At 39.8% G+C, this 14,323-nt stretch overlaps 1 protein-coding gene across 2 annotated transcripts in view; it reads right to left on the bottom strand.

Moving 5' to 3' along the window:
- The window catches only part of LOC134347171 (caspase-7-like), a 59,526-nt gene that overhangs the window by 19,289 nt on the left and 25,914 nt on the right, over positions 1–14,323 (bottom strand). For both annotated transcript variants that reach the window (XM_063049407.1, XM_063049408.1), the window contains exons 3-4: positions 4,572–4,699; positions 3,815–3,943 (exon numbers count right to left, since the gene is read on the bottom strand). In XM_063049407.1, coding sequence (XP_062905477.1) covers positions 3,815–3,943; positions 4,572–4,699 — 257 coding nt within the window. The remainder of the gene's footprint in view (positions 1–3,814; positions 3,944–4,571; positions 4,700–14,323) is intronic.

The following is a 14,323-nucleotide window of genomic DNA, read 5'->3' as shown; positions in this document are numbered from 1 at the left end:
AGACTAAGCTTACTTCTGCTGCTTACTTCGATCCTGTACGGTAGCTTGCCCATCCCAGACAGTAATGTAGCTAGTTAGAATGCTCTCCACAGTACATCTGTAGAAAATTGAGTGTTTTAGGTCAGGGGTCCCCAACCTTTTTTGCACTGCGGACCAGTTTAATATTGACAATATTCTTGCGGACCGGCCGGCAGGGAGGGTGGGTAGGGTTGCCAACGGACAAGAGTAGCAGTCAAAAACGCTGGGTTTACCCTGAGCAAGACTACAATGACCATGAAGCCTTGCGCAGGCACCAGTGCGCACGCGTGGCTTGCGCATGCGTGTACATGCCGATTTCTGAAAGGGTTTATCTAACCAATTTAATATTAAACACAGTGCATATTTTCTTCGCATGAATATAGTGATAAGTCAATTATCAGGGAAGGACAGGGGAGCTTGAAGCGTTGAATGAACTTCCAGTAGAAGTGGTAGAGGCAGGTTCAATATTATCATTTAAAGAAAAATTGGATAGGTATATGGGCAGGAAAGAAATGGAGGGGTGTGGGCTGAGTGCAGATCGGTGGGACTAGGTGAGAGTAGTGTTCAGCACGGACTAGAAGGGCAGAGATGGCCTGTTTCCGTGCTGTAATTTTTATATGGTTATATAAGTCAATAGCATCATAACATTTTAAGTAACGTTAGGATATTAAACACACAGCACATATTTTCCCCGTATGAATATATAAAATCATTGCAACACACCAATATCGCTGAATTAGTGGGAGCACTGGGCTTCTTTTCCTGCAACAAGACGGTCCTATCGAGGGGTGACGGGAGACAGCGATACTCGAAGGGGGTTCCTTATGTCCAGTCTATTCTGCAATTTAGTTTTCATTACATTCATTGCAGGGATATGTTGGAAATGGAAGCAACATTTTCAGTGCTTTCGTGGCTATCTCAGGATATTTAGCCTTGATCTAGAATGCCGACAGAGATGTTATGTCAAACATACTTCTTAGCCCGCCGTCATTTGCAAGCCTGAGGAGTTGATCTCCTTCCCGCGCTGACGTGGATGACGCGTGGGTCACGACCTCGCATGCGTAATGACCTCACTGCCTTCAAGCTCAACAGTGTGTGACAGGGAATGAGGAAAGGTGCAGCTGACTCATATCGCCAAATCATATAGTTTCCTCTCGGCCCAGTAGCACATGCTTTGCGGCCCGGTGGTTGGGGACCGCTGTTTTAGGTGACATGCCAAATCTCCTCAAACTACTAATGAAGTATAGCCACTATTGTGCTTTATTTGTAGCTGCATTGATATGTTGGGCCCAGGATAGATCCTCAGAGATACTGACACCCAGGAACTTGCAGTTGCTCACTTCTTCCAAGGACTGGTGTGTGTACCCTAGTCTTACCACTTCTGAGGTCCACAGTCAGTTCTTTGCTCTTACTGACATTGAGTGCAAGGTCATTGCTGTGACACTGCTCAACTAGATGATATATCTCACTCCCGTACACCCCTTTGTCACCATCTGAGATTCTGTCAACAATGGTGGTATTGTCAGCAAATTTATAGATGGCATTTGAGCTGTGCATAGGTACACCATCACAGACATCCCACCCTGCAAAAACCCATTTCAGGGAGGTAGCACCACCATTTCAGGGATGTAGCACCCCTGCCCCCCGCAACCCCATATCCTCCCCCACCCCCCCCCACCCCCGGTCAACCTCCAAGGGTGTATGAATACTTCGTTTCGTGATTTTATCTAATCTGTAAACCAAGTTGGGTATATGCAGAAAATGAGACATTAAAATATGTACTTATATTACATTATATTATCATGGGAGTCATTTTTTAAAATTCTATTACAACTTTAAGCAAGTCTACAGGGAGTTTGGCCTCATCACGTAGGACATCAAGAGTAGCTCCTTAGCAGCTAGCCAGCTAGTTTAAATAACGTTACCTATGCTAATGAATGAATGACAACTGTTAATCTCACCTCAACATGTCTTTTATATTTTAATCCACCATGGGCAATAGAAAAGTCACTGCTGCAAACAGTGCAGCGAGCAACACTGTCATTATTTTTCAGGTCGACTGTAAAGCCCGCCCACAGAGAAATCTGATAGGTCTACTTAGCATGAAGAGAGACCAATCAGGATGCTCGCTCTCCCTCTCAAAAAAATTGATTTCCGGGATATTGTATATAATTTCCAGGCGTCAAGGAGCTGCTATCAATATGCGGGAGACTCCCGGAACTTCCGGGAAAGGTGGGATGTCTGCCATCAAGGACGTAGAGAGAGTAAAGCAGTGGGCTAAGCACACATCCCTGAAGTGCGCTAGGTGTTAATTGCCTGTGAGGGGGAGATGTTTTTTCCAATCTGCACAGATTGTGGTCTTCCAGTTAGGAAGTTGAGGACCCAGTTGCGGAGGGGATGATAGAGACCCAAGTTTTGGAGCTTTCCAGTCAGAACTGTAGGAGTGATGGTGTTAAACATTGAACTGTGGTCAATAAACAGCATCCTGACATAGGTATTTGCATTGGTGTGCAGAAGAACATCTCTGAACGCACATGTCAAATCTTAAAGTGGATGGCCAACAGCAGCAGAAGACCATGAACATACACTAAGTGGCCACTTTATCAGGTACAGGTACAGGAGGTACCTAATAAAGTGGACACTGAGTATTTCACCCTTCCTCCCACCATCCCATTTATTTATTTTACAAAGCATAGTTTTGCCAGCAAGGCCCGCACTTACGTAACTGTTACACACAAGTCAAGCCAATTTTGTTGCAAATTTGAGATCAGCAGACATTGCTAATTATGAATACCACAAATGACGAAAACTGTGTGGGTTGCAGGTTTCAATAATCACTGATTATTAAGGCCACAAGACATAGGAGCAGAATTAGGCCATTTGGCCCATTGAGTCTACACCACCATTTAATCACGTATAATTCATTTTCCTCTCAACCCCATTCTCCTGCCTTCTCCCCGTAACCTTTCGGGCCCTGATTTATCAACAATCTATCAACCTCCGCCTTAAATGTACCCAATTGACCTGGCCTCCAAAGCTACCTGTGACAATAAATTCCACACATTCACCCTTCTAGCTACAGAAATTCCTCCTCATCTCCATTCTAAATCAATGTCCTTCTATTCTGAGGCTGTGCCCTCTAGTCCTAAATTTCTCCAATATAGGAAACATCCTCTCCAAGTCTACTCTATCAGGGGCCTTTCAACATTCGGTAGGTTTCAACCCCTCATTTTTCTATATTCCAGTGCCTACAGGCCCAGAGTCAACATACGTTCCTCATATGATAAGCTTTTCATTCACAGAATAACTTCTGTGAACCCCCTCTGAACCCACTCAATGTCAGCACATCCTTTCTTGAATAAGGGGTCCAAACCTGCTCACAGTACTCCAAGTGAGGCCTCACCAGTGACTTATAAAGCCTCAATGAAACGAACACTAACATTACATTTGCTTTCCTCACCACCAACTCAACCTGCAAGTTAACTTTTAGGAAATCCTGCATGAGGACTCCCAAGTTTCTTTGTATGTTGGACTTTAAAGTTTTCTCCCTATTTAAAAGCTAGACTACAATTTGGGCTCCCCAGTCCAAATGTGTTGTCTTTTCTCAGTTATTCCATTAAAACCCTTTGTTAATCTTAAGATCTACCAAAAGCACACAGTTGCCTGTGCTTTTATCCTGCTCTCTGCACCTCATCACAAGCAAGCAGTGATATTACAACTTAGTCCAAGGTACCTGAACTGCAACATGAAGATAGTTTTTAAAAACTCAATTTCATTTGTTTTCACCAACACTTACCATTGCTTAGTTTTTTAAACATCTGTTCACATGTTTGATCATTAAGAATTTCAGTGCAAAAACCCAAGTTTTTGAATGTCTTCATCAAATTGCTGGCATCTTTGTCTGTACCACTGCGTTTAGTCATGCCTATAAAAATAATTAAAGAAAAATAATAGCAATTTTACTCTAGTTAACTTGTTCTATATCAGTTAATTGCATCGTGGATGTTAATTCTACAGACACTAGAGATCCACTTAGGAAAAAGGCCTACTATAAGGGCGTTGGTCTTGATGGCAAATGCCTAAATCCTAATTAACAGAGATCAAGTAACGAAAATCAAGGCTGAGCCTGCTGCAAAAAGGGGTTCTCTAGGTGGACATCAGAAATAGGAATCACATCTAATTTCCCACTCTAATAGACAAACTTACACAAGCTGAATAACATTGATGAAATTTATTTAACTGTATTTTTGTTCAACAGATCACTGGCTCAATCATTTACTGGATAAGTTCAAGGTATCTAAGCTCACAAATGCTTCACATAAACAGTATTAAATTATATTAAACTTTATCAAAATTATTGCATAGCCATTAATAACTGCATGTTGGACTTAACCAAGGGCTCTGCAACATTAAAAAATATATATTCTAACCATCAGAATAGTTGAGCCACAGTGATTATAAATCAGCAGTTTTAATTCAAGTACAATTTATATTCAAAATCTAAAGATATACAAGTAAACAGCTCTAATTCAAGAAAGAGTATGCGCAATTACCTGTTGTTGGGTGGAAATTCTTATTGTTAAAAATGATGCATGTGCCAATATGTTGATAGTTCATGTTATATTTCATACATGGACCAGCGAATTCACTTTCCAATTCATTGGCAAGCTGTTTTTGGCTTCTGAACAAGAACACAATCAGACTTAGTATTTGACAAGATTGAAGAGTCGCCCGAGATTAGAAGTTTCAGAACAGAAGAAAAAATATAGCAGCCAATTTTAGTACAAGTATACATTTTTCTAGAGAAAACACAATTTAGATACATATAGCCGAAGTTGCATCTCCCAGGGTTCATTAACTATATCTTCTCTATTTGCTTCTTTTATGCTCATAACTCCATGCATTAAAAAATTAGAAATCACAGATATTTTCTGATTTATTCATTTTACAGGACTCAAGTTTGCCAGCCAGATCTCTGTACTCAGGAGAATGATTTTACACAAGTTTAATGGATAGCTCTATATAAAGTTTCAAATCCACAATCAATATACTTCGCTATGCATGAAAATCAAACAAAATGGAAAAGGAGCAGGATTTATGGCCATTTTTTTTAATGGTTCCGATATTTACATTTCTGCACTCAAATCATTCCTTTCACCTCTGGAACAGATGCATTACAAACTGTCGCACAAGCAGGATTTGAGAATTAAGAAACTGCATTTAAGCCACCATTCACCATTTCAAACTTCTATAGTTTACTAGTCTGGTCTACTTTTTTACTTTTGAGTTTATTGTGCTTTTTTAAAAATTATCTAATTGCTCCACATCTTGCACCATTTTTTTTGATTTGGAGCAGCCTCCGGAGCGAAGGCAGTTTAACTACTCAGGGTAAAAGAGAGGCAAGACTGCGCAGGCGCGTAACGTCAGCCAGTAGAGTGAGAAAAGTTTAAAAAGAAGACCGCCATATCCAGCGGGCAGTGTAATGAGAGGTAGCAGAGTGGTAGGGCTTTGGCTCAACGGGCTTAGGCGGAACCGAGGCGAGGTAGGTCTACCTGTGTTAATTGTGGAAAGGAAGTAGTGTGTGTGTGAGGCCGGTTTTCTGTGCTCGGTGTCAGATGTGGGAGGTCCTGGAGTCTCCCGGACGGCCATATCTGCACCTGGTATGTCGAGCTGCAGCTTCTAAGAGACCGAGTTAGGGAAATGGAGGTGCAGCTCAATGACCTTCGTCTGGTCAGGGAGAACAAGGAGGTGATAGAAAGGAGTAATAGGCAGGTGGTCACACCGGGGCCACGGGAGACAGACAGCAAGTAACAGTCAGGAGAGGGAAGGAGGAGAGTCAGGTAGGTACTAGAGAGTACTCCTGTGGTCGTACCCCTTGACAACAAGTAACAATAAGTACTCCTGTTTGAGTACTGTTGGGGAGGGGGGTAGCCTACCTGGGGGAAGCAACAGCGGCCGTGCCTCTGGCACAGAGTCCGGCCCAGTGGCTCAGAAGGGTAGGGAAAGGAAGAGGAAGGCAGCAGTGATAGGGGACTTTATAGTTAGGGGGTCAGACAGGTGATTCTGTGGATGCAGGAAAGAAACTTGGATGGTAGTTTGCCTCCCAGGTGCCAGGGTCCGAGATATTTCAGATCGTGTCCAAGACATCCTGCAGTAGGAGGGAGAACAGCCAGAGGTCGTGGTACATATTGGTACCAATGACATAGGGAGGAAAAGGGAAGAGGTCCTGAAAACAGACTACAGGGAGTTAGGAAGGAAGTTGAGAAGCAGGACTGCAAAGGTAGTAATCTCGGGATTACTGCCTGTGCCACGCAACAGTGAGTATAGGAATAGAATGAGGTGGAGGATAAATGCGTGGCTGAGGAATCGGAGCAGGGGGCAGGGATTCAGATTTCTGCATCATTGGGACCTCTTTTGGGGCAGGTGTGACCTGTACAAAAAGGACGGGTTGCACTTGAATCCCAGGGGGACCAATATCCTGGCGGGGAGGTTTGCTAAGGCTACTGGGGAGAGTTTAAACTAGAATTGTTGGGGATTGGGAACCGAACTGAAGAGACTGGGGAAGTGGCGGTTGGCTCACAAATAGAGAAAGCTTGGAGATAGCGTGTGAGGGAGGATACGCAGGTGATAGAGAGGGGATGTACTCAGATGGACGGTTTGAGATGTGTCTATTTTAACACAAGGAGTATTGTGAACAAAGCAGATGAGCTTAGAGCGTGGATCAGTACTTAGAGCTATGATGTGGTGGCCATTACAGAGACTTGGATGGCTCAGAGACAGGAAAGGTTACTTCAAGTGCCAGGTTTTAGATGTTTCAGAAAGGACAGGGAGGGAGACAAAAGAGGTGAGGGCGTGGCACTGTTGATCAGAGATAGTGTCACGGCTGCAGAAAAGGTGGATGTCATGGAGGGATTGTCTATGGCAGCGGTCCCCAACCACCGGGCCGCGGACCGGTACCGGGCCATGAGGAAACAATATGAGTCAGCTGCACCTTCCCTCATTCCCTGTCATGCACTGTTGAACTTGAACATAGGGTTGCCAACTGTCCCGTATTTGCCAGGACATCCTGAATATTGGGCTAAATTGGTTTGTCCCGTATTTCCCCCGCTAAGGTAGAGCGTTCCTATGAAACCTTTCGTGGGGGACTTCCGGTAGCGCTCATGGAGTGAAGTCGCGTTCTTGACTCGCTCCATTACCTCAGTTTTTTTTCTTATGATCAGCTATATTTTAATTAACCATTAAGGCATCAACTTTTACAATACTTTGAAATAAATTGGGCTCTCCGATAACTGGATGCGTTTAAGGTCTGCTATGTCTAAGAATGGGAAAAACTGGAAGGATGGCAAACCTCCGGTTAAACCGAAAGGTATTGATTTCCCTCCGACTGAACCACCGGTGACTTTGAAAGCTATATCGGAGTTAATTCAAAGGGAAATTTCAACCCCTGTTACGGAGCTGATTCGTGCGGAAATTTCAATTAATTTCCAGAAAATTGCCGATTCAATTGATAAGATACAAACATCTATTACGGAACATCAGTCGGCTATATCTGATCTTCAAAAATCCACGCAACAAAGTGAGCTTAAGATGGGGAAAATCGAAGAAACAATTAATGTAATGAAGAAGAAACTTGACTTTCTGACCTTTAAAAACTCTGACTTAGAATCTAGAATGCGACGGCAGAATCTACGAATGATTGGGGTGCGTGAAGCTGTTGAATCTGATAACCCTATGAAGTATTTTTCTCAACTTTTAAAAGATGCATTTCCTACTGTATTTCCTGACCAACCACCGTTATTGGATCGTGTTCACAGAGTTCCATCATACTCGCCTAGGTCAGATAAACCTAGACATGTCATTTTACGGTTTCATTACTTTCAAGACAAGGAGAAACTGTTTCGATTCGTTCGATCTAAAGGTTTCATTGATTTTTTGGATCTTAAGTTCCGATTCGTGGAAGATTTCAGTAAACCAACCTGGGATCAATGGGTTCGTTACAGATCTGTGATGTCGGAACTCTACAAGATGGATTTAAGACCAGCGCTTCTTTACCCTGCACGTTTAAGGATTCGTACGTTGGATGGAGCCCTCCGTTTTTTTGACTCTCCATCGGATGCCCAGAGTTATCTGGATCAATTTTCACCTTCAACATCTTAATTGTAATTTTTTAACTATCTCCGTTGATCGGAGGCTGTGAATTTGTTGGTCTTAATTTTTTTTTGCCCTATTTGGGCAGAAAAGTTTATTTTTGATTACTTAATATGGTTGCTAAACTTTCTTTTTAACTGCGTCATTTCTTTCTTTTTCCCAGGGGATTCTGGGTGGTTACTTCCTTATTGTCATTTTACGTATTTCTTTTGTGGCCTTAAATTTTGTAGTTTTTTTAAAAATCTATTTTGTTTTGTAGGTTTTTATAACTAGTTTATGTTAATAATCTTATTTTTTTTTTGTTGTTTTGTTTATTCATGGGTCTGGGGTTTATTGCGGTTTTTTTATATATATTTTCTGGCTTTTATTCTGTTATGTGTTTATTTTAATTGAGTTATCTTTTTTAAATTCTTTTACTGCTTTATAATCAGCTGATCTTTTTTATATTTACACTTTTTTTTTAGGGAGCGTGTACCGGAAGTCATGGGGGTAGTTTTAGTGCTTGCTTCTTTCGGGCTGGTCTGCGTTAGATTTAGCCTTGGGTCATGGGGTGGAGGGTGGTGGAAGGGGTTTCACGTTTTAATTTCTTTCTTCTTGGGCTATATACATTATTGAAGTATTGGTTGCGTTCTCCTTCCCGGTATCTCTTGTATGTTCTGTTCCCTCTCCAGGTTCGTGGGTCGAGCCTATCGTCAATCCTCCTTGTTGTGGGTTGACTTTAGGGTTTATGGAGTCTATTATTAATTTTGTCTCCTGGAATACTAATGGTCTTAATCATCCTATTAAAAAGAAAAAAGTTTTTAAACTGTTCCGGAGACTTAAAGCACAAATTTTATTCTTACAAGAGACCCATGTGCGGAGGGGGGACAGACTACGTTTTTTTAAATTCTGGAAGGGTCAACAGTTTCATTGGAACTCCAGTGCTAAGATTCGAGGCGTCTCTATTTTTATGGACTCCTCAGTTACTTTTATACAACATGATATTATTTCTGATCCGAATGGTAGATTTCTATTGGTTAGTGGTTTACTATTTAATAAAAAAGTAGTTTTGGTTAATGTTTATGCTCCTAATATGGACTGTCCGGAATTTTATAAATCATTATTTAATCAATTTCCGAATTTGAATGAGTTTTCATTGATCTGGGGCGGAGATCTTAATACCTGTTTGTCTCCAGCTTTGGATCATTCGGCTCCTTTACGGACCTTACCTAATAAATCTGCAACTTTGATTAATTCATTCCTTTCTGATTCTGGGTCGACGGACATTTGGCGCTTTTTGCATCCTCAGGAAAAAGATTTTTCTTTTTTTTCACATGTTCATCATTCCTATTCAAGAATTGATTATTTCTTTATTGATTCTCGTCTTATTTCCTCAGTGATTAAATGTGATTATGACTCTATAACCATTTCGGATCATGCTCCACTTAAGCTTTCTATTAAAATTCTGGCCAATATACAAAATAATAGACAATGGCGTTTTAATTCGCTGTTGCTTCAGGACTCGGACTTTGTTAACTTTATGAATGAACAGATTGATCTTTTTTTTACAATTAACCATACAGAGGATATTTCTGTTAACACTCTTTGGGACACTTTTAAAGCTTATATTCGTGGTCAGATTATCTCATATTCTGTTGCTTTGAGGAAGAAGCAGAAGCAGGAGTTGGTAATTGTGGACAAGATTAAGGAAATTGATAAGAAATATGTTATAGCTCCTTCTGAGGAGTTATATAAACAAAGAACTGAACTTCAAATGGAACACAGTTTATTACTCTCGTCCTCGATTGTAAACCAATTAAAGAAAACAAGAAGTGAATTTTATGTACACAGTGACAAAATTGGCAAACTGTTGGTTAATCAATTGAAGTCTAATTATGCCAAATCTCAAATTAATCAGATTTATAACCAAAATGATCGACTGATACTTGATCATGTGGGGATTAATCAAACCTTCTGTGATTTTTACTCTTCCTTATATCAATCAGAGTCTCCTCGAGATTCTAAATATATGAATGATTTTTTAGATAATTTAGACTTCCCTGAGATTTCACAGGATATGTCTTCTATGTTAGATACTCCCATTACCATGGATGAGATTAAGAATGTTATTTTCTCTATGAATTTGGGGAAAGCTCCTGGCCCTGATGGGTTTACCGTAGAATTTTATAAATGTTTTGCTCCTTCATTAATCCCTTGGCTCTGTAGGGTTTTTGAGGCTTCATTGAAACTTGGTAAACTTCCTGAATCTTTTAATAGAGCGTCAATTTCTTTAATATTAAAGAAGGATAAATATCCTGCTCAATGTGCATCTTATAGACCAATATCTTTATTAAATGTTGATTCTAAAGTTTTTTCAAAGTTATTAGCAAATAGATAAGAAAAAGTACTTCCCTCTATTATTTCGGAAGACCAAACGGGTTTTATTAAAGGTCGTTACTCTTTTTATAATATTCGTACACTGTTAAATATCGTTTATACTCCCTCACAAAATGTTCCTGAGTGTGTTATCTCTTTAGATGCCGAGAAAGCTTTTGATAGAGTAGAATGGCCTTATTTAATTAAGGTGCTTGAAATGTTTAATTTTAGCTCGAAATTTATATCCTGGATTAAACTCTTATATTATTCTCCTGTGGCCTCGGTCCGTACTAACTCTTTAAGTTCACCTTTTTTCCCTCTTTTTCGAGGTACTCGACAAGGTTGTCCTCTTAGTCCCTTATTATTTGATATTGCATTAGAACCTCTTGCAATTGCCATTCGAGAATCTCCAAATATTACTGGGATAACTCGGGGCTTAAAGTCCCATAAATTATCACTCTATGCTGATGATTTACTTTTATATATTTCTAATCCTCAAAAATCCATCCCGGCTGTTTTAGAGTTATTAGCACAATTTGGTCTTTTTTCAGGTTATAAATTAAATCTTAGTAAGAGTGAACTCTTTCCGATTAATAAACAACTTCCCTTATATTATAAATTTCCATTTAAATTGATTAATAATTATTTTTCATATCTTGGGATTAAAATTACTTGTAAATACAAAGATTTATTTAAGACTAACTTTTTACCATTAATAGACCATATTACTCAACTTTCATCTAAATGGTTTCCTTTATATTTAACTTTGATTGGTTGTATTAATGCAGTTAAGATGTTTTTTTTGCCAAAATTTTTATATATATTTCAGGCATTACCAATCTTTGTTCCAAAATCTTTTTTTGACAAAGTTGACTCTAAAATTTCTTCATTTATTTGGCAGAATAAAAACCCGAGACTGGGTAAAATACATTTACAGAGAGCTAAGAGAGATGGAGGCTTAGCATTACCTAACTTTAGATTTTATTATTGGGCAATTAATATTCGACATATGAAATTCTGGTTACTGGACCAGGATATGCTATCCATTCCTAAATGGGTAGTATTGGAATTACAATCTGTTCAGGGTTTTACACTTGGCTCTATTTTAGGTTCCTCTCTTCCTTTTGATTGGAAACGCCTTAAACAGGTGTCTAACCCGATAGTTAAATATACCTATCCACGGCCTCCTCTACTGTAAAGATGAAGCCACACTCAGGTTGGAGGAACAACACCTTATATTCCGTATGGATAGCCTCCAACCTGATGGCATGAACATTGACTTCTCTAACTTCCGCTAGGCCCCACCTCCCCCTCGTACCCCATCTGTTACTCTTTTTTATGCACACATTCTTTCTCTCACTCTCCTTTTTCTCCCTCTGTCCCCCTGAATATACCTCTTGCCCATCCTCTGGGTCACCCCCCCCCCCCGTCTTTCTTCCCGGACCTCCTGTCCCATGATCCTCTCGTATCCCCTTTTGCCTATCACCTGTCCAGCTCTCGGCTCTATCCCTCCCCCTCCTGTCTTCTCCTATCATTTTGCATCTCCCCCTCCCCCTCCAGCTTTCAAATCCCTTACTCACTCTTCCTTCAGTTAGTCCTGACGAAGGGTCTCGGCCTGAAACGTCGACTGCGCCTCTTCCTATAGATGCTGCTTGGCCTGCTGCGTTCACCAGCAACTTTGATGTGTGTTGCTTGAATTTCCAGCATCTGCAGAATTCCTGTTGTTTGCAGTTAAATATACCTTGCGTATTTGGTTTCAATTCAGAAAATTTTTTGATCTTAATCAATTTGGGTTAGCGATTCCTATTTTAGGTAACATATTTTTTCCTCCCTCTTTTACGGATCGTGCTTTTCAAACTTGGAAGACTAAGGGTATTTCACGGTTTTTGGATTTATTTTTAGATGGTTCCCTTATGTCTTTTGAACAATTATCTAATAAATATAACTCATCAAGAATACATTTTTTTAGATATCTACAAGTTAGAAATTTCCTAAGTACTATACTTTCTTCCTTTCCAATGCTTCCTCCTACATACATTTTAGATACTATAATCAACCTTAATCCATGTCAGAAAGGAGCATCAGCTATAATTTATAATATTATTATGAAACTTAGGAAAGCTCCATTTGATAAGATTAGGGTAGATTGGGAACAGGAATTGGGGTTTACCATTTCTGTGGATGACTGGGGGCAGATTTTACAATTAGTCAATACTTCCTCTATCTGTGCTAAACATTCCCTAATTCAAATTAAAGTTGTTCATAGAGCACATATGTCCAAAGATAAGTTAGCGCGCTTTTATTCTCATATTAATCCTTTTTGTGATAGATGTCCAGGGCAGATAGCCTCTTTAACTCATACGTGCCCTACTTTGGAAACTTTTTGGAGAGACATTTTTAATATTATCTCCAAGGTATTGAATATAGATATCTCTCCTCACCCTATTACTGCTATCTTTGGACTAGCTAAAATTTCCAGTAATCTCTCCCTTTCAGCCCGTAGAATGATTGCATTTCTTACTTTAATGACGAAAAGATGTATCTTACAACATTGGAAAGAGCTTAATGCTCCAACTACCTTTTTTTGGTTTTCTCAGACGATATTATGCTTGAATCTGGAGAAAATTAGAAGCAATCTCTATGACTCCTCATTTAAATTTGAACAGACTTGGAGATCTTTTATTCAATATTTTTATTTAATGTAATATATACCCTTCTTGTTTTTTTTTTACTGTTTTTAATGGAGGTCGGGATTGAGGACGTGATTTTAAGTTTAACTCTGTTTGGTTTCAAGTTAGCCCATTGCTTTGCTTTGCTTTTAGTTAGTTGCACGGTGGGTTTTTTTTTGGGGGGGGGTTCCCTTTTCTCTATTGATATATATATAAAATTAGTATACTATTATGTTACCTTGGTATGTTATGTTTAAATTACATTGTTTGTAGTTTTTTTTTGTATTAATATCTTCTGTAATTTTATTATATTCTAACAGTGTATTAGTGTCTATATGGCTTACTTTTTTGTATACTTATTTAATAAAAAGATTTAAAAAAGAAACCTTTCGTGCCGAAATGGCGTGAAGCGAAGCAGCAATTACCATTAATTTATATGGGAAAAATTTTTGAGCGTTCCCAGAGCCAAAAAATAACCTAACAAATCATATCAAATAACACATAAAACCAAAAATAAATAACACTAACATATAGTAAAAGCAGGAATGATATGATAAATACACAGCCTATATAAAGTAGAAATAATGTATGTACAGTATAGTTGGGAAGATGAAGGCAAAATCAATTTGTGGGGAAAAAAAAATCGGCACGTACACGCATGCACACACAGGTGCCTGCGCAAGGCTTCATGGTCATGGTCGTCTTTCCAGGGGTAAAACACGTGTCCCGGGATTTGACTGCTACTTTTGTCCCATATTTGGGAGTGAGAAAGTTGGCACCCTAACTGTAAAAGACATGTTGAGGTGAGTTTAACCCTACTTGAACATCCCCCACCCCCCTTGGGTCGGCCAGTCCGCAAGAATATTGTCAATATTAAACCGGTCCGTGGTGCAAAAAGGTTGGGGACCCCTGGTCTACGGAGTCTCTGTGGGTGGAGGTTAGGAACAGGAAGGGGTCAATAACCTTACTGGGTGTTTTTTAGAGGCTGCCCAATAAAACAGAAATAGGCATCCGTTAGTTTCATCAGACCATGGATTTGCGCCTTGGAAGGTTTCCAGGGCACAGGTCTAGGCAAGGTTGTATGGAAGACCAGTAGTTGCCCATGCTGCAAGTCTCCCCTCTCCACGCCACCG

Source organism: Mobula hypostoma, chromosome 5 (assembly GCF_963921235.1).
Source record: "Mobula hypostoma chromosome 5, sMobHyp1.1, whole genome shotgun sequence".
Lineage (NCBI taxonomy): Eukaryota > Metazoa > Chordata > Chondrichthyes > Myliobatiformes > Myliobatidae > Mobula > Mobula hypostoma.
The sequence above is the reverse complement of the archived record's forward strand: the minus strand, read 5'-3'. Positions and strand labels throughout refer to the sequence as shown.